Genomic DNA, 19,767 nt, shown 5'->3' on the forward strand with positions numbered 1-19,767 from the left:
CCTTCTTACCTATGTGTTCTTATATAATGACATAATCAGATGCTTTTCTTGTCCCTCCTGGCCTTATGACAGTTTCACTGTCTCCTGGCTGCTTTGCCATAGTGGGCTCTGTGCTGTCTGATAGCAGTTCTCCTTGGGAGCAACAGATTAAAAGGCACTTCCTCACATGGTGAGCTGATTAGCCCCCAGGTGCTTATTTGTAGTTGTGCACATCCAAGCACATATCAGACACTTAGTATCTGATCCTTAACATGGTCCTGTAACTAGATGTTAACCCTCAGGTAAGGCATGACTTAGCATCTGTGTTTCAGTGCCCCGTTTCTTCAGTATCTGTAATAGGTCTCGGATCTTCTTTCAAATCTTGGTTTAAATTGCAATTCTAGTGCCTTCCCAAGGAAGGCAGAAATAGCTGATGTTTTATTTTGTTTTGCCATGAGAAATTTCTATAATGACTCAGGAATGTGAAGGAAGACTGAGATAAGGGAGAGAGGAAGCATGGGAAATGGAAAATACAGGGTTAGAGAAGACAATGCAGAGTGAAGGATGTTGGAAGAAGACTGATGCTGAAGCTGAAGCAAATGACAAGCTGCCTTAGGAAGAAACCAAAATTGCTGACAAGGATGAATGGAAACTGAGTCTGACTGCAGTAGTCTCTTACCCTTCTCGGGAAGCAAATCCTAAGGACTAGTTTCTTAGAGTTACTTAAAGCATCTAAATGAGAAGGGAATGGTGAAGCCTACTGTATATAATAAGGAGGCTTAGGAAAAGGAAAAGCAGTGTCAAGAAAAGGAAGAGCATCTCTGCAATTTCTGTGTATTAAAATGCTGCTTGACCTTTCATTTTGGGTCTAAGAAGGTTTTTGTGATCTTTACTAACTAGTTCACTGAATCTCTTGATATTAACCTACAGAAGACTGCTAGAAAACTTGTTCTCTATTAAAACAGGATCATTTTAGATAGCACTACAAAACTGGTCTTTGAAAATGCTTCCCTTTAATACTGCAGCAACACTCATTGAATTGTCTGCTCGGGGATTTATTAGAAGTATTGATGCAGCTATAGTGAATATTGCCTTTCAGTTCTGTATTTACTTCCTAATCATAATGAATCTCTATTCCATTGCCAAGCTCTGATTTTGGTTCAGGAATCTGAGAATTACATCTGAGTTGCTGTGGGCAGTATATTTTGAGACAATTTCATCTTTAGTGTGAAGGATTAAGGGCTGGCTAAGTCGATATTTCTTCCCAGTCAAGGAGAAATATTTCTGTCTGGTGGTTTTAGCCTCCTGGATTTTGATGAGGAAACTTTTGAATATACCTGTCTTGAAAAGTTTGCCTTTTGACAGTCATTAACTCTTAGATGCAGATATAAGCTTCATTACTGAAGCTGATACAGACTTTTAAGCTCATGGTAGTCAAGTGTGGAAAATCCTTAGTTTAGTCCACTGCCTCCCTGAGGGTCTTTTTTGTGCTTCTGAGGTAGTGATGGACTCAGTGAATAATTCAGTGGAAAATCATAAAGAAACTCTGCCATAAAGTTAGAAAATCTTTTGATTTGGGGGTTAGTGTCTTGTTTGGGGTGATTTTTTACTCCTGGAGAATTTTCATCGTTCCTCTGTGATCTTGGTGTGATACTTAAATTTATCTTATTTTAAATTTTAAAATAACTTAAAATCTATTTATTTACTTATTTCACATATTTATATTTACTATATTTATTTTCTTTATTTTAGGTTCTATTTGTTTATTTAAATTAAATTACATTTTAAATAATTTTTTAGGTTTATTTATGGCCATGCCTTTGGTGAATATCTTGTTAAATTTCATACAGTTGTCCCCATCCCACCAATCCAATCTGTCAAGATCCTGCTATAGAGCCTTCCTACCCTCCAGAAGATCAACACTCCTGCCCAACTTGCTGTTATCCATGAGCTTATTGAGGGGGCACTTGATCCTCTCATCCAAATAATTGATAAAGATGTCAAACAGGACCAGCCACAATACTGAGCCCTGGGAAATATCACTTGTGACTGGCTACCAGCTGGATTAAGTTCCATATACATATATATATAAAGTTATGTGTTGGTAACTTAAAATAATAAAAACTGTACAGATCTGTATTCTACTACAAGTACTGTCAAATTCCCATGCTTTTACAGGCTACAGACTTTCACATGTAGAAATGTCAAGGAAATGTATAACATTGGTTTCCTAAAAATTTCACTTCCATTCTTAAAAACATTTTCAAATCTCTTCCTTCCTCCTCTTCTGCTAGTCAGTTCCTTTCATTCTTCATAAGATAAAATCTTCTTCTCAGTCTATGCTTCTTTCATGCACTTTATCATTTTTCTTTATGTTTTCTGAACTGCTGTTGTTCAGTTGGTTTTTTTTTTTGTTTGTTTTTTTTTGGGTTTTTTTTGTTTGTTTTTTTTTTTGTTTTGTTTTTGTTTTTGGGGGGTTTTTTTGCATTTTTTTGGTAGTTGTTGTTTTGGTTTTGTTGTTTGTTTTGTTTGTTTGTTTGTTTTTTCCAAGAACATGACTCAGACTTTTCCTGGCTGCCCTCTCCCAGTAATTTTCTTTTCCTTTTGTTTTGTTTTTATTGAAGTTCTCTGGGTCCAGAGAAGGGCAATGAAGATCGTGAAGGGTCTAGAGCATGAGCCTGATTAGGAATAGCTGAGGGAGCTGGAGTTGTTTAGCCTGGTGAAATAGAGGCTCAGGGAGACCTTATTGCTTTCTACAACTCCCTGAAAGGAGGTTGTGGCGAGGTGGGAGTCAGCCTCGTCTCCCAGGTAACAAGCAACTGGTCAAGGGAAAATAGTCTCATGTTGTGCCAGGGGAGATTAGAATCAGGAGATTGAAACAGGCTGCCCTGGGAAGTGATTAAGTCACCATCCCTGATAGTATTTAAAAGACATGTAGATGAGGCACTTAGGGACATGGTTCAGTGGTGGACTCAGCAGTGCTGTGTAAATGGTTGGATTCGATGATCTTAAAGGTCTTTTCCAGCCTGAATGATTCTGTAATTCTGTGGTGCTAAAACTTCTCCTGCGTTGTCCATGGTCTCTGCCTTTAAATATCTGTTTTTCCTGAGCAAAACTTTACCACTGCACTTGCTCACTGTGAATGTCTGGTGGATCTGCAACTCATTGCGGATTTATGGTGGGGAGGAGTAGGAAGATAATAGGGTGCAGCACTTCGTGAGCATTAATGATAGACCTCCATTTGAATGAAGGTTGTGTGGGTTTGTGACTTCCTCACTACCTTCCTTTCTGTGGCAAAATAACTTCTGTGATAGAAATGTGAATCAAGCCAGGAATGTGCTTTACAGACATAGAAAAGTATTTTCAGTCTTGAGCTGTGTGTTAAATTTCTTTCCCTGCAATTGTTTTCACCAGGTTATGAAGTAAACATGTCCATTCACTGCTTATTTCTCCTCCGCAACTAGAGTGATAAAGGAAATAACATTAAAATCATGCCCTTATCAACTGTATTTATAGCATTTTACTTTGGAACAGGATATGAGTCGTGAAGTCATGAAAAGAGTATTACAAATATAATAATGAATGTTGTAAATCTGTTGCCAAGACTAGGAATTATTTCTTTTTGGGTATTTATAAGAACCTCTTTTTTTTTCTTTCCTTTTTTACTGTTGCTGTTTCATACAGAAGATCCATATCTGTCAAATTTGCCTACAGATATTTAGATTCAGTAAAGGGCATTCTTCCTTTCTTGAAGAAATGTAACATGGCAGCGCTGCCTTATTTTGTACAGCAAATGCTAAAAAAATTGCTGCTTGCAGAGTGTATGTCTGAGGATCATTTCAAGACTGCTTTACATATTGATTACTCATAAATTGCCATTTAATTTGCTGTATAGCAATACACAGTGCCTTAACTATTTCTCTGGCATTCTTATTGATTGTTGTAATTCTACCTTGCATTATATGCATAGATGGTGTCACCATTAAATATTTATGTGCTCGTGAAATGTTAATATGTTGGGTTAATGTGAAACTCAACAAAGTGCATTTGCCAGAAGCCAGCAGGAATACTGATCCAAGTGCTTCCCTTTCCCTCCCCCTTGCCCTTTCAATTTGCCTCTCCACTGATTTTATTACTAGTGTTTCTCTGCTGTATCTAAATCTGTGTCGAAGCAACACCCTGCTCCAGTATGCAGATTTTATGTTTTATTATGTGGGAGATAAAACAGGGTAATAAAAAGAACAAGAGATCTCAGGGAGGTGTTGAGACACACGGCTTTACATTGTGGTTGTGCTATTCTATCATTGTTCCCGCTTCTGGGTGTAGAAATGCAGCACTATCCTCCATGAAGGAGACTGAAGCAGGATGACTCATCTGGAATACAAAGTCATATTCACGTGTTCCTTGAACAGTGGCTGCAGCAACGTAAAACAAAAATAGCAGGGATGTTTCTTTGATTTGCTACAGCTGTTACCCAGAGATGACATGAAACAATTAAATGTAATTTAAACCAGAACTTCTAGGAGTAAAAGTCCTCCTGGCAGACTTTTGAACATGATGTTCTGATGCTGTCCTGTTGAAAAGGGCCAGTAAAAATTCGTAGCGATCAAGTACATATCATATGCTTAATACTTTTTAATCTTTTGTAGGAAGTGTAAGTGATTTTAAAAAACAACACCAGCACTGGTAAACAAAACCAAGTGATGGTGCTTTCCCATGACACAGACAGCAACCATTCTTTTACATCCCTGGGAGATGGGCTGGGAGCAGAGTATCAGCTAGAGGCTGCCCTTTGTACAGTAGGACTGAAATAGATGCTTGGTGAAGAGGCTTTGGTATGCTTATGAAGCACATAATTTTTCTACTTACCTTTGGGTTTTTGTTCTTTTCCCACTTTTAACTGCTTCACAGGGAAGGCTTCTGTGCATAAGAGAACATGAAACAGTCAAAACTAATATCAGGGGAGGGAGGGAAAGGTTTTAGTGGCATCTGGCATTGCACTGGTCCTCCCCTTTATCTCTCCTCCTGGTTTTTGCTTGAAGTTCAAGCCTTGAAGCTTTTGCAAAGCTTTCTTTGCTGTAAATATTGAAAGATTTAAAACAAAGAAATGAAAACCACAAAACCACAACCAACAAAAACATCAAACAAACAAAAAACTGTGAAGATGGGAGCTAAGGAGAGAGGAGGAATGCAAAGCAGATAGCAGTGTTTAAATACCCATTTGTGAAGGAAATTTAGAGAGCCTCTGAGGTTCTCCGTTACTTAGCCAAATCTCTTAACTTTGCAATTCATTTTCTTCTGTTCTCATCCCCAGGCTATGCAGCAGCTGTTTAGGATAAATTTTTTTCTTTTTATAAAGTGGGAAAGTTTGTTCTGCAAAGACAATTCTAACTGCAAATCTGTTTTGACCATTTCATTTTTTTCCTGCCCCTATTTTCTCTTTTTTCAGGCTCACTGCTTCTGTGAAATCGGTAGTATTTTTATAACTTGTCTTTTATCTGCAGTGAAATCTCTTGTTTAGTTGCAGGGCCAGAGAAAACTTTAGCTCAACTGTATTGGATACAGCAGAAATTAATGCATATAAAAATGTGCAGGGAGTTATTTTCTACCATTTATTTTACTGTGTCACTCAACAGAGAATGCAAAGGCTCTCCTTGAGTAGTTTTTACAGCATTCAGGGGCTTGATATAAGAGTGCAGGTTCCCTGAAATGTTTTGCACATGAGCACAAGTTTCTTCCATAGCAGAGAGAAGAATGAGGACATTTTCTTCCTTCGTAAGCTCCAGTTTGATTTTTAACACTTGAGCCTTCTTTGGAGACTGAATCCAGCTATGCAAATTCTGTCCCACTTTGGTTTTATAGATCCTTCTAGGTGTTTTCATGTCTATAAATAATTGTATCTAATTTCCTTTAGCCAGCTAATTTGAAATGAAACTATTTCTTTTTCTTTGGCTTCTACTTCAGTTTCTCCAAACCAGGAGTGGTCCAGAACATCAACAGTGCAGAGCAATGGCAAAGCTTCCCAGTTGGTCATGGACCAGCACTTCTTTATGTGTTGCTGACTGCCTCAGACAGAGAATGACTTGGTTTAGAAGGGGCGTTTAAGGTCATCTAGTTCCAACCTTCCTGCCTTGGGCAGGGACACCTGTCACTAGACCAGGTTACTCAATGCCCCATACAACATGGCCTTGAACACTGCTGGGGGTGGGGCATCCACAACTTCTCTGGGCAACCTGTGCCGGTGCCTTATCACCCTCACAGTAAAGAATTTCTTCCTAATATCTGATCTAAACCTATTCTCTTTCAGTTTGAAGCCATAACATAAATGATATAGGTCATTTAGCTGCAGGGAAGACTAAGGTTTGTGAAAACAGAGCCTCCATATATAGTTTCCTAAATTCAGTCTGGTATATCTTGTAAATGTTGCATGTGGAGAATAGTGTTTCCACTCATGGGTTCTTCAAACTCATTATTTTCTGTTTTGATTCCACCTTTAGATTGTCCTGGAAAACAGCAGTCGAGAAGACAAACATGAGTGCCCATTTGGCCGAAGTAGCATTGAGCTGACAAAGATGCTGTGCGAAATACTGAAAGTAGGAGAGCTACGTAAGTTCACCTGTTCAATCTCTAAGAACCATGGCGTGAGTTCAGTGATACCTGAAGTTTATTTCATTGCAAGAGTTTTCTTCTGATAAGTGTTTCTTGGTATAGTTACACGTTGAATGCTGTCACTCAGAATGACTATGTGTCTGTTTTCTGTCGCTCTTACTAGTTTGTGGCATATCAAGGATGAGGGTGGAGTAGGGGAAATGGACACCCGTTCTTTGACTCTCTTCTATATGAAGCAAGGCAGTTGCATCATTTCTAGAGGAGTCAGTTCTTTCCCCATCTGTTGATTTGGTATAGGAGACGTCATGGTTGTTCCATTCCATAACCTATTCCATAGGTTGGTTTTATATGAGTATCATAGTCATTCTTTGTGAGATTGCTCATCTAAACTGACACATCCCATTTTCTCTTAGATACGTAAAGCTCTATCTAAATGCCAGATGATAGATGGCACATACCACTAACAGTGTGGTATGAAATACTGTATTTTAATACAGAGTAAACAAACTGTCTTTGGCTTCAATTACAGTCCCTTGACAAATAGTTAGATACTACCAAACAGAAGAGCATGTCTGTATCTTCATTAGTCTGGAGTGTTGGTGTTTGACTCTATCGATATGTATAAACTTCAGTTACCCATCAATAATGTTTTGGATCCAGCTGCGATCTGTTTTGGCAAATGCTACCATGAGCTTCATTTTCTTGTTGCACAAGCAGGGGGAAAAACTGAGATGCCTTGCTTTCCTCAGAGGCATGTTCCCTTTGAAGTTTTTTCACTAATAAATCTTTTTCTTTTAACTTTACACCTAAGTCCACAGAATGTAATGAGAGAAGAGCAATGTAAAAGACAGCAAGAAACCCTAAAGGTATCAGTGGTTCTTGTTCCTAGTAGCTCTGCAACGGGCATCAAAAGTTCTGTTTTAAAAGTATTTTTTGGTTGTTGATACATCTGAAGCTTTTAAATGCATTGTTTTGAGAGAATTTATTGACCAAAGGAAAAATCTGCCTCTGTGCAATGGGCCAGGATAAAACCTGTGCATTTCTTGCAGCTTCCAAATTGACAGTTCGTATTTGACAGATCCAGATAAATGAGATGATGTTTACTGCTGAATACCCTCCTAAGTAAACCAGAGTTATTAAGGGCCACATTTACCATATCTATAAATAAAAAAGTTTAGCAACTGTTTTAGATGTGTGGTAATAGTAATGTGTTGTGTAAGGTTCAGACTGTAGCAGACACGACTCCTTAAAATAACCTTACTGCTGCAGTTGAGATGTCTAATGCCAAATCACGCATGACAGATCTATCTGAATTTTTCTGCTGGTAAATGTAGGAGGGACATATCATCTCAACAAAGCTGTAAGCGTATTTTAAATAAGTGCTAAAGATCAAATTTATTTTTACAAATGCACAGAAAAATATCTGAAATCTAAAGTACAGCTTTGTACATAGCGTTTTAATGTATGTCCCATCACTCCATGGGACTTACACTGTACTTTGTTGCTAAGAAAGATGATTGATCTAGAGGTGGTGTCTCAGACTCTTCCTTACTGTGTTGTAAGAAGCCCCTCAAAAAATAAACCTCTTTTGCCGCAGACAGGTTTGTTATCTGTATGCGGGGTGTATGTAGGTGATTTGCCATGTATGGTACTGTACGTCCTGATTGCTTCTAACTTCTGCATATAGCTCCTTTCATGTTTTAACTTTGTCCTTATCACAGAATCATAGAATCAGCCAGGTTGAAAAGGACCTCTGAGATCATCAGGTCCAACCCTTGATCCACTACCACCGTGTTTGCTAGACTATGGCACTAAGTGCCACACCCAGTCTCATCTTAAAAACCTCCAGGGAAGGTGAATCCACCACTTCCCTGGGCAGCCCATTCCAATGTCTGATTACTCTCTCTGTAAAAAATTTCTTCCTAATATCCAACCTAAACTTCCCCTGGCACAGCTGAAGACCACACCCTCGTGCCCTACTGCTGGTTGCCTGGGAGAGGAGACCAACCCCCATCTGGCTACAACCTCCTTTCAGATAGTTGTAGAGAGTGATGAGGTCACCCGTGAGCCTCCTCTTCTCAAGGTTAAACAAGCCCAGCTCCCTCAGCCTCTTCTCATAGGACTTGTGCTCAAGTCCCGTCACTAGCCTTGTTGCTCTCATCTGTTTTTTTAAAAGTGGAGACTGTGAATAAGATAAGTGGGTTGGTTTTTTGGTTGTTTGTTGTTTGGTTGTTGGTTTGGTTGTTTGTTGGTTTGGGGGGGGGGGTTGGGTTTTTGGGGGGTTTTGTTTGTTTCTCTTAGAGTAGCTCTATGGTTTGGAAATGTGGGGTTAAAAAGAAAACTGAAAAGTTCCCCGAGGAAAGCCCTGGCTTAGGGATGTTACCTATTCATGTTCTGAAGCCACTTGTTTTGATGTTATTGAGGCTGCAAGGCTCTGGCATGCTCAGTGTGCTGGTGTGCAGCAGGCTCTTGTGGTGGTCATTCATGGGCGTGTGACGTTGTAAAAGGCTAAGGAGAAGCACACTGGTGCTTCTGTTGATAGAAACCGGGTGTAGCAAGACTGACTTCTGTAAAGTCATGCTAATCTACACCCACAGAGCATCTGTCTCTGGATGTGGCAATAATATTGCCTCATAGGGGACAGAACTAAGGTTGCTTCTAACTCATCTTGACAATTCACCTGTTTGCAGGTGTGTTTCCTTAATGGTTTTGTTTATGTGGAACTCTAATTGTAATTTTAAAAGGCTGTAATGAAACACACCTTTAAATAATGTGCAGAAGGCAGATTTCTTGAAAATGGCTTCACAGATGCTCATCTTTAATGACCTGTGATGAGCAGTATATTTTGTTAAGAAATGCAAACTACAACTGACATCTCAAGAAAATGTACATTCCAGTTTGTTTTTCACTTGAGATTAAATACTGTATTGCTAAATAGGATTGGGCATCTTAAAAATCAGTAGTTACAGTTCAGGGCAAAGATGTTCCTTTTAGTTTGTATGTGATAGGGTTCAAAATTATGTATTTTGCCTGCCCATGTTTCTTCAGATGCTCAAAACTCATTATTATTGTGTTGCAACATAAAAATTTTTTTCCTAGCATTTTCTGAATTGTATAATTTAAAAGCCACAATAATTGACCTTTTGCTCATGAAATATTCAGCAATTGAAACTTTCTTAAAGTGCAGAGTAGATAAAAGCAGCTAGATTGTCCATTATTTATGAAGAGCACTTAAATGCTGATTATATTCCCCTTGCTACGCTGTATTAAATACCTTTAGGCAACAAGAAGACATTTTACCATTTCATTTTGGTCCTTTCAAACTCACACTCATCCCAGCAAGGACTCAAAAGACAGTGTTAAAGACATGACAGCTCTTCTACTTTTGTATTTCCCCAAATCCAGGTAGTGGACTTAATTCTTTGACTTTGGTTCCAAAATGTTCATGTCTTGGAAATTCATCTCTTCTTCAGCAAAACATTTAAGTGTATGTTTAGATCTTATGTAAATAAAGAAAGCTCAAATGCAAGCTGTGAGTTGAGCATATGGTAACTGCTTTACAGAGGTAGACTTGCAGACTAGAGGAGCTAAAACTTCAGAGGAAGGTTGGTGTAGTGTTTTAGTAACATGGAAGTTAGCATGAAACATGTCCATAAGATTCCTCAGTAAAATCTCTGAATCAGGAAAGAGTGGGATATTTAACTATAAATCTTTTAATCTTGTGCTACTGATGCTGTTAAAAATGCATTGAACAGAATGTCTTTAATGAGTACTTGCCCAGCCACTCACCTTAGCAAACATTATGGTAATTCTGATTTTATCCAGCAATGACATCCTTTGTATATCCTAACAAGAGGACTTTCTTTCTTGTCCTCTGTTTCTTGGAGCTGACATCAGACAGGAACACTGTTAACCAGTGGTCAATACTCCTTGCCCTCTGGGGTAAGGCATTTTGATGCTCCTCATCCCCGGTACACTGACAAGTTTACAAAGATGAGAAGAGGTCCAGCCATCCATATGTCCTCCTTAGTAGCTATGAAGGCTAAGGTAACCTCCACTTTCCCTCTTATTCAAGTTTTAGTACATGACATGTATGCTCAGGGGAGAAGGAATACTTGCATAACAGACTGCAAGCTTTGGCTGGGAGACAGTAACATTGCAGATAAATGTAAAAATTAAAAGCAAGCTCCAAAATAACCTTAGAATTTTTTAAAACTAGAGTTAGTAACTTTAATGGCAGATTAAGAGTTCATTAAAACCTAGTGTTTGTCATAAGAGTCTGAGCTCATGGTTTTGCATAAGTAGCCCTAACGCTCTCTGATCTGTGCCTACAGTGCCCAGTTCTATGTACCTCTGCTCAGCACGTGACACTTTCTACCCTCAAAACCCCTTAAAACTCTGATCCCTGGTGGGAAAAGGTACTTGACCATGTTACCTGCTTTATGCAGGATGGGTACAACTTCCCAGACTTGTTGCGTTCTTTCCGTACAGGTTCAACTGAAATTATTTAGCGCTGATGCTGTGGAGAGGCTTGTATCTCATAGGGGAACAATAAATTAATGTTGTGTGCACTGAGGAAAGGCAGTGCTACCAACAGAGCAGTAGTCTAAAGGTGTTATAAGCCAATATCATTGCATGCTTTAAGTTATTCTGTAGTTAAGGCATGTCAAAATTCAAGTATTTTTCAGTGTATTTTTGAGCAGGACACAGATGTTCAACTGAAAATATTCATATTTGATTGTTTTGATTGGGGATGTTCAGGGGCTTTTGCAAAAATCTACACTTAAGCTTTACGGCAGACCGCAGGGGTATATGCCACATGTCAGATACTTATATATGGATTGTCTTAAAGCTTCTATCAGAAAAACAGCTCCATTGGCTTTTTGTTTGTTTGTTTGTTTGTTGCTTTTCTGTCATGGGGAATTTAATGACCATGGGATTTGTTAGGCTTAAATTAATTTACAAGATTATTTTTCCTCAAAAGAGGAGATCTAAATGCAAATGTATTATAATGCTGTTTGTGCATGCTTTTACTATAGATTTCTCCTTGCAGTTATTGCCCAGGTTGCACAATTGAAGTGGTCTAGAAATTCTTACCTTGTGATCCTTTCATCAAATAGAATGTGCTGGGCATTAGAAGATTTACAGTGATATTCATGGTTGTGCCTGCTGAGATGAAAATAATCAAATCTCATGCTTCAAGGAGTAAAGGGATTGCTGCAAGGGTCAGGAAGCACTTTTTCATCTTTGCACAATTTTTCCTCTGTATTGCACAATCCATAGTGTGCAGTGTGGGTTGTTTCTGTTGACTTTTCCCTGGAAGCACACTGGTCACTGCAAGATCAGCATTCCAGACCTGAGGGCTTACATGGTTTGATTTTCCTTTTGCTACAGCAAACCCAATAGTTTTATAATCGAATGTCATATTTTAAAATTTTTTCCCCTTGCTTGAAAGCTAATTGCCTTTTTACGTTCTTCTTCCTTCTCCTTCTCTTAAGTTTAAATAGGATAAAGCCCTAGAAATAGTAAATAAAATAGGAGATTTACTGTTCTGGCATTTCTTCTTATAATTTCATTTTCTGGAGAGTGAAGCATTTTATGGGTCAGGAAATGTTGGTTAGAAAGTTGAAAAACTTTTCTGGCCAAAAAGGTATTTAGTGAAAGGTAGCAATTTTCTGTTTCATCATGAATACAATAAAATAATTTAAAAGACTTCTAATCTCCTTTGTCTTAGCTTTTTGCTGGCCAAACTATCACCATACCAGATAACTGCAGTTCATGGCAAAAATTAGGCCAATCTTAGACGATAATCAATATTTGAAAATCAGTAACAGTGAAGGGGATGGGGCAAATATCCAAAAGAATCCATATTGATCCTGAGTTTTAGGGGTTCCTGACTATAGGGATATTAAAAATGCTTGTCCTTCTTGATGCAAAACCAACAACTTGCTGAGTGGTCTAAATTGTATTTTTCTTTTGCATGATAGCAGAATCTTATTTTCTCAAACAGTTCTCTCCTTCTGTTTGATGGCACAATCCCATAGGAGAGACAAAATGAAACTCTCTTTTTCTGGAGAGATACTAATTTATTTGCAATTAACCTCTTCCTTCTCTAAAAAGACTCTATCTCTTCGTGCTTATGGTAAACTGTGAATTCTCTACAAAATATCTTCTGCAATCTGTGAGAATATGAGCAACGGAGCTGCAGGCACCTTTTGAGCAAGATGTTTCATGTTTGCCTCTTGAGTCACAGTGAGACAGATTTAGGAATGTTACTTTCTACACGCGGTATACTGTTGGCTTCAAAGCTGGTAGAGTGTTGCCTTTTGGGTCAGTGAGCTAGACAGCTGTCTAGTATCCTCCAGTGTTTTTATCTGCTGTCTGCAGTCATATGTCTGCTCTTTGATCTCTTTGGAGCAGGGATCATAGCTAGTTTTGTATGTGCAAAGTGCTTAATCTTATTTGGTGCAGGATTCTTTAGCTTCTTTAAAGGTATGTTTACTCAGTTTTCAACATTAATAATAAAGAGCATCGTGCAGGGAGAGCAACTTTAAAACACTTAAGGGCAAGAAAGAGATGTAGATGTAAGGGGGTTTTTTTGTTTGTTTGTTAGTTTTAGAAACTGCTTAATGTATCCAAAAGACAACAAAGAGGTGGTTTCATTAAGCGTGAAGAACTCTTTCATCTAGTATTGCAAGGGATAGCAAGAATCAAGATCTGGAAGTAAAAAACTAATAAATTTGAACTGGGGTAAAGTCTAGACATTAGCTGTAAGGGTGCTGAACTAGGGAACTAACAGAACAGAGAGCTGAACAATGATAAGAGGAGGAAAAAAATCATGATGTTGACTTCCTGTGGTTAATAAAAACTGTAGCTTTAGCAGATTCAATGGCATGGTAGAATAACAGCTGTAATTTGTTTTAATGTGATAACTGGAACATCATCCTAGGATTCTTGAAAATTTTTAATAAGCTATAGGGATAATATAAAATCTGGGCAGATGTGACAGTAAACAAGAATTATTAAAATAATTTGGATTATTGCCATACAAATAAGTTTACATAGATTAAAATAGGTTTGATTTACTGCCACAGGAAAAAGTATGGATAAAATAAAATCTTCAAAATATCTGCCGATTTGAAAACTCTGCATCTCTTCTGAGCTTGGAGAGTTCATTTGGTGTGTTCTACAGAACTTTTTGGTTTTCCAAGGAAATAAAAATACAACAAACTTCCCTCTTGCAATGCCAAAGATTGGAACAGGCTGTCCAGGAAGTTTTTGAGTCGCCATCCCTGGAAATATTTAAAAGATATTTAGATGTGGCCCTTTGTGAAACAGATTAGTGGTGGACTTAGCAGTGTTAGATTTATGATTAGCCTTGATGAACTTAGAGGTCTTTTCCAGCCTGAATGATTCTGTGATTCTAATCGTGGCTTGAAGAAGGGAGCAGTAGACAAAATCTTCTAATAAAATTCAGGGTTATAAAGTTCACTGGCAAAGCTGCAGCAAGAAAGAGCTTCAGAGAGATGACCCATAGCCAAATGTTTGTTGCTTTTCTAGAACAATTTCTGTACATTTTAAGGGCTAGTCATTATTCAGGAACAGTTTAATACTGAGCAGATTGAAATTAAGAGAAAAAATAATCTTAGTATACGTTCTGGACCTCCTAGTTTCGTTTTATGGTAACATTTTATAAATATAGATTTGCTAAAAGCAGCCAAAATCTCTTGTATTTTGCAGCAAACTATGTTTCAAATCTTAAGTTAGCCCTTATGGTTTCACAGCACTGCGGTGCATCAGACTGGAAATTTTGCAGCTGCTTCTTTTAAAATATGCATATAGTCAATTAATTGCACATTGAATTGAGCAATGTATGAAATCCCAGTATTGTTTTGATGACAACTTTCAGTGTATATTAATTTTGTATATTCCATAAATGTTTGTGTTGGCAAAGCTAAAGAATTTTCAGGGTAGAAATAAGATGTGTTGCAGGTGAAGAGATGCACTTCTTCAGAAGAAAGGCGAAATGATTTGGGGGTTTCAAGACAATTGTATTACTAGGATCTCTGCTGAAATGAGAGCAGCATGGACTGCTAATTCCTGTAGTTCCCGAGACCAGGCTGTACTTGCAGAGGCTAGAAATACTCCTTTCACTGAGCATCTGAATATTCCTTTTAACAATCTCTTACTGGATTGACAATGAGGTAGTGCATATACCACTAATTGTTCCAGATTGTTCCTGCACATAAAGCTTCATGGATACCTGAAAGGCACTGGAGGCATTCCTGGGTTGCTATTTGACTGTATGGTCGGGTTCTTTGTCAGAAAGCTTTACTCTCTTAGACTTTTAAGCTTCATTTATTTTAAGTAAACTTGATACCTTTTTACAGTTTGAATATTTGAAGGGAGCTTCTGAGCTTTACAAGTATTTCAAATTCAAATTGTCAGATTTCTGACAGAGAAGCCTAAGCAGAATGTCCTGATGCAGTACTAACCAGAGGTAAGGCAGGCACTGAGTACAGCTTAGTGGTGTTGGTCTGAAGCTTTTCTCTGGGTAACTCACGCTACTTCCGGAGCCATGCAGTGTGCACTGTACACATGCTGTTTGTGTTTATTCAGACAGCCATGAAAGCTCCTTCTGTTGCTTAGTGAATGCAGGTGTTCTCAGGGGGAATAAACCCAAACATCAAAGCAGAGACTAGTGAAGTTTTGTCATATAATTGTACATAAATTTCGATACCACACATACTGTGGAAAGGTAGTTTAAACTGACTGATCATATACCCACTTGAAACTGGTGGAAGAACAGTTTTCGTAGAGAGGTTATGCTTCTCCATGAATCATTCCTTTTTTTTTTTTTTCTCTAAGAGCTGATCAAAAAAGTTAAAACAATGGAAATGACAGCCTGAGATCTTAATAAATTTACTTTAAATTATTTGCCATCCACTATAAGTATTTAATTGTAAAACATTATCAAACTGCCCTTAATGTACTTTGTTGAAAGTCTTTGCCAGTCAAACTCCTCTTTGCAAGTAAACGTGACAGTAATGGTGCATAATCTGAAGCACTGGACCTATGCAGTGAAGGTGACATGGATTTTGACATTGGATTACTGATGTTATATATGTGCTGAAATAGCATTCATCACTTTCGTTTCTGTCAAAATGCTTGCTAATGAAAAGCTTCAGAAAAATTAGCTTCTAACAATTAAACTTCACTTACCCTTCTTGAAGAAGCATAGATTAGCTGAAACTGGAGCAGGAAAAAACTATAAGACCCTCAGGCCTTTCTATCACAGGCCTTAGAGATGTTCACATTCAGCAACAGCTTTTAATAGTGCTGGCTAAGTAAAATGAAAATAGGAGTCTGTGGGGTTATATTTTGTTCTGTTCCAGAAGAAGCATTTAAAAAGTGAGTGCATCCACTCTTGAAACTCCCCTTTCAGCTTTATTTCTTTACTCCACATGTTGCATTCCATATTCCTGGATTAGCAGAAACTATGTATAAACCTTTAAATGCCACGAATGAATTTTCGTGGCAAGTTTCTTTTATATGTGAGAAGGACTTTAATTTCTTGTTTCATAACATTTCTGGTATCTTTGTGCTGAAGTTTTGTCATGGCTATCTTTTGTGAATTAAAAAATAGCTTCAGTGTAATTTTTAAACGTGAATCTTTAATACCTGAGAGTGAGGGAGAGGGGAGGGGGCTTTTGGTTTTTGGGAGAGGAATTCCACAAAACCCAGAGGATTGGCTTATGGCAATTTAAACAACTGTAATTGTGATGGAGTGTTGTGGGGTGGAGGCAGGAAGTGACTTTCTAGGTCATTTTCCAGGAAGGAACCTCCTAGAAAAATTCGCTTAAGGATATCACATCACTCCTTAGGGCATTAGAAATGTAAGCGATGCCACAACTGGCTTGTTTTTAGCTAACTCAACTACACTTTCCATTTTGTTATTCCATGAGAGTTTTGAAAAAAGACATCCCTAGCTCTTATCAAGGACGTGGAATTCCTCTCGTATTTTTCCTTAGTGTGTCAGGAGGTCCATATGTGTTCTCAGGGCACCTCTCAGAAACAGCAGTCTCCTATATTTCCTGCTCACCAGTTTTTGGACAACTTAGAGCTGCACTCTTTGTATGCACTAGTTCTGTGCCTGTGTATCCTGTTAAGTCATTAAAGGAATATAATTATATGCTGCCTACTCCAGGAGCTTATCACAGTGTGCAGGTTACTAATAGGGAGACACAAATGCAAGCAACCATATGGATGCTTGGTCCTTGTCTCTGAAGCCAGATTATCATATTAAGTTAGGCTCCCACAATTTTTTATTTCATATATTGGGGATATTGGAACAAAATGGAGCTCTTTATGAGAATTATTAGGTGTGTAAATGCTTTTCAACAGAAGAGTTGTTAGCTGCCTCTAAACACCTTTTAATTTGCTATGTCCTTGTGACACAGAGATCTGAGACTTCCTTCTGGATCTTTCCAAGTTGTTTTTAAAGGAAAAAATTGTGGCTCAGGTTAGTTATATCCTTTTTTTTTTCCCTTTATGCCTTATTTGGTATTGAAATTTATACACAAATTTTATTATTTTTTCTTGCAATTTCAAATGCTTTGTATTACAGACCTAAGGCCTCCAGTGGTTCTAGGTTCCCCCTCTTTCAGGACTAAGCTCTCAGCTTATTTTTCCTGAGTCTTTGTGTTTTATATGTGCACAGCTTGCTAAGTTACTTGCTAATAATTCCCCAAACTGGCTGGTGACTCTATTTTCTCCCCTAATTACCACTACAGAGCAGCAGTTTAATTATTCTATCAAGCCTTTAAGAAAGGGCTTAAAACATCCATCAGCTCTATCCAGATTTGTTGTCTCTTCACATCAAAGACCCACTTGCTGACAGATACTTCAAAAAACGTAGCATAATGGTGTTAGATATAGGCATGTATGAAGTGACTGATAAGGACCTAAGGAGAAGTACTGAACTTGGTGTTCATCTGAAGTAGGTTATGGAGACACAGAAAATAATTGGTTGGTTGTATACATGTGAGTGTGAAAGAGGTTGTTTGCGTAACACTGACTTTCTTAAGCTTTTTTGCAATGAATTTTCTTTTGGTGGACAGTAAGTCCTTTGGTTCATTCATTGTGCTTTGACTGGCTGTATTTCATTTTTAAGTTTGCAGCTCCTTAGCACAAAATATTTGTGTAGTAAAAACCTGAGGCAAGATCTCTGATAGTTTGTTGTTTGGGCCTCTCCAAGCACTCAGCGAGAATTAAGCACTGAACTCACAAAAACAGAAAGCACAGCAAATGGCTTTATAACCATACGTTTCATTTGTGTTTGTATCAATATTGATAATCTATTTTGTCTTTCACGTGTTTAGGTCTCCATAGTTTTTGGTATCTGGCACAGAATACTATTTGTTCATCTCAGTCAGTGACAGGACACTGTTTAGCTGTACCAAATAGGACTGAACCCAATAGAATTCAGCATAGGTTTGCCACAGAGTAGATAGAGGTCACAGAACTGGAGGCTTTCATTTTCCAGGTTGCAGGCTGCACAGTATCACAGTGAATAGCTCAGTTGTTATTCATTTTGGGTTTTTAGAGTAATAGCAAACCTTACCTGAGACATTAAAGAGACTTCAGGGGGTATACCTAAGCAATTACCTTAAGTCTTAAACAGGCAAAGAACTGGCTGAGCTGTAACATGGGAGTGTCTGCTGAGGGCACAGGGTGTTATCAAAACAGATGAAACCATTTTGGAAGAGGAAAAGGTTATCAGAGCTAGTGCCGATGAAAAGAGACCATAAAGAAGTGAATGGTTTTCCACAGAATACAGGTTTGAGTATGTCTTTCTAGGTCCCATAGTTATTAGTTAATCAGGCTACAGTTACTTTTAAATTAGGCTTTTGATTTTTATGCTTTGCAATATAAAAATCTGAATCTTGACTTGAAACAAAAAATGCCCCTAAACCGACAAAGGCCTTCTTTTGGACCCTTTAAAAAAAATCTTTATGAGACTTAATAGGTAAAAATGGAAATCATCCATTCTCCCTCCCATTCCTTTTTTTTATAAAACATAAACCCTCATGATTTCAGAGGTGACAGTTTTGCAGCTATCCTTTTACAGAGGAGCCATAATGCAAGCTGACCATTACCATGAAAAATAGTGAATCTTTTATTCTAAAAAGACTTCAAACAGTAAGGACAGTGTAGCCCTCTGATTTTTACTTTATTGCCTTATTTTCCAGATATGTTTTGTGAGGGACTTGAGATGAGACTGGAGCAATGTCTGCAATGACCAGCTGCAGGGTGCTGTTAGAACTCATGGCCCTGATGGCAGCTAAGGGCTTAGATGCTGGTAGTCTTTGCCTAAATTAGTGTCCTGGAGTCCAGTGTGCTTCTAGACAAGAAATTTAATTGCCTTTTCATATATTAATCACTGACTTTTGATAGTATTTTGTTCATGTGCTATATTTAAAGGTATTAGAAGTCTTGAAGATTATTTGTGAGATATTCTTGAGCTTTACAAACAGGTATATGGAAATATGTCCTGGAATTCTTCTCTCCCTTCAGCTTCCAACAGAGGACCCATCATCCATGTCTTTCATTTCCTTCCCCTTCAGAATAGTGACAAGTACGTGTAATAATTTCTAATAATTATTTCCTTGCATTTCAGAATTATACATTTTGGGGTTTGGGAATACCTAGCACAACTTCAGGATTTGCAGTGCAGGTGGTCTGGAGCTCAGCCTGTTCTCTGACTGTGCTTTGTTTGTGCAATGATGAGGTTCCATTTGATTCACCCCACCTCCATTTTTAAATAGCATATCTTCATGTTTTAGGAACATTTGAATTACGTTTTCAATCTTTTTTCCTAACATTTGCATATTAATAATTCATTAAAAAACATATAAAATTTTATATCATAGTGAATTTATTATCAAATCAAATGTCCTTTAAGAGTAATTATAGGAAGCTAGGGAGATGAAATTATCTTGTAGTTAACTTTTATATTTTTCTATACAGTTAGGTACCAAAGACTTGGAATTGACAAAAGGCATTTCAGAAATGCCACTAAGATGTTGGAGAGGAGGCATACCTTGTTGGGCTTCTTGGGGAGTTGTTTTGGTTTGGTTGTTGGTTTTGTTGGGTGGTTTTTTTTTTTTTTTTTTTTTT

At 37.9% G+C, this 19,767-nt stretch overlaps 1 protein-coding gene across 2 annotated transcripts in view; it reads left to right on the plus strand.

Moving 5' to 3' along the window:
- ELMO1 (engulfment and cell motility 1) overlaps positions 1-19,767 on the plus strand; it is a 311,383-nt gene that overhangs the window by 153,147 nt on the left and 138,469 nt on the right. For both annotated transcript variants that reach the window (XM_027891987.1, XM_027891995.1), the window contains exon 16: positions 6,477-6,585. In XM_027891987.1, the coding sequence (XP_027747788.1) occupies positions 6,477-6,585 (109 nt within the window). The remainder of the gene's footprint in view (positions 1-6,476; positions 6,586-19,767) is intronic.

This window comes from Empidonax traillii, unplaced genomic scaffold (assembly GCF_003031625.1).
Source record: "Empidonax traillii isolate 1590-97213 ecotype Southwest subspecies unplaced genomic scaffold, ASM303162v1 scaffold14:size4059594, whole genome shotgun sequence".
In the NCBI taxonomy this organism is placed as follows: Eukaryota; Metazoa; Chordata; class Aves; order Passeriformes; family Tyrannidae; genus Empidonax; species Empidonax traillii.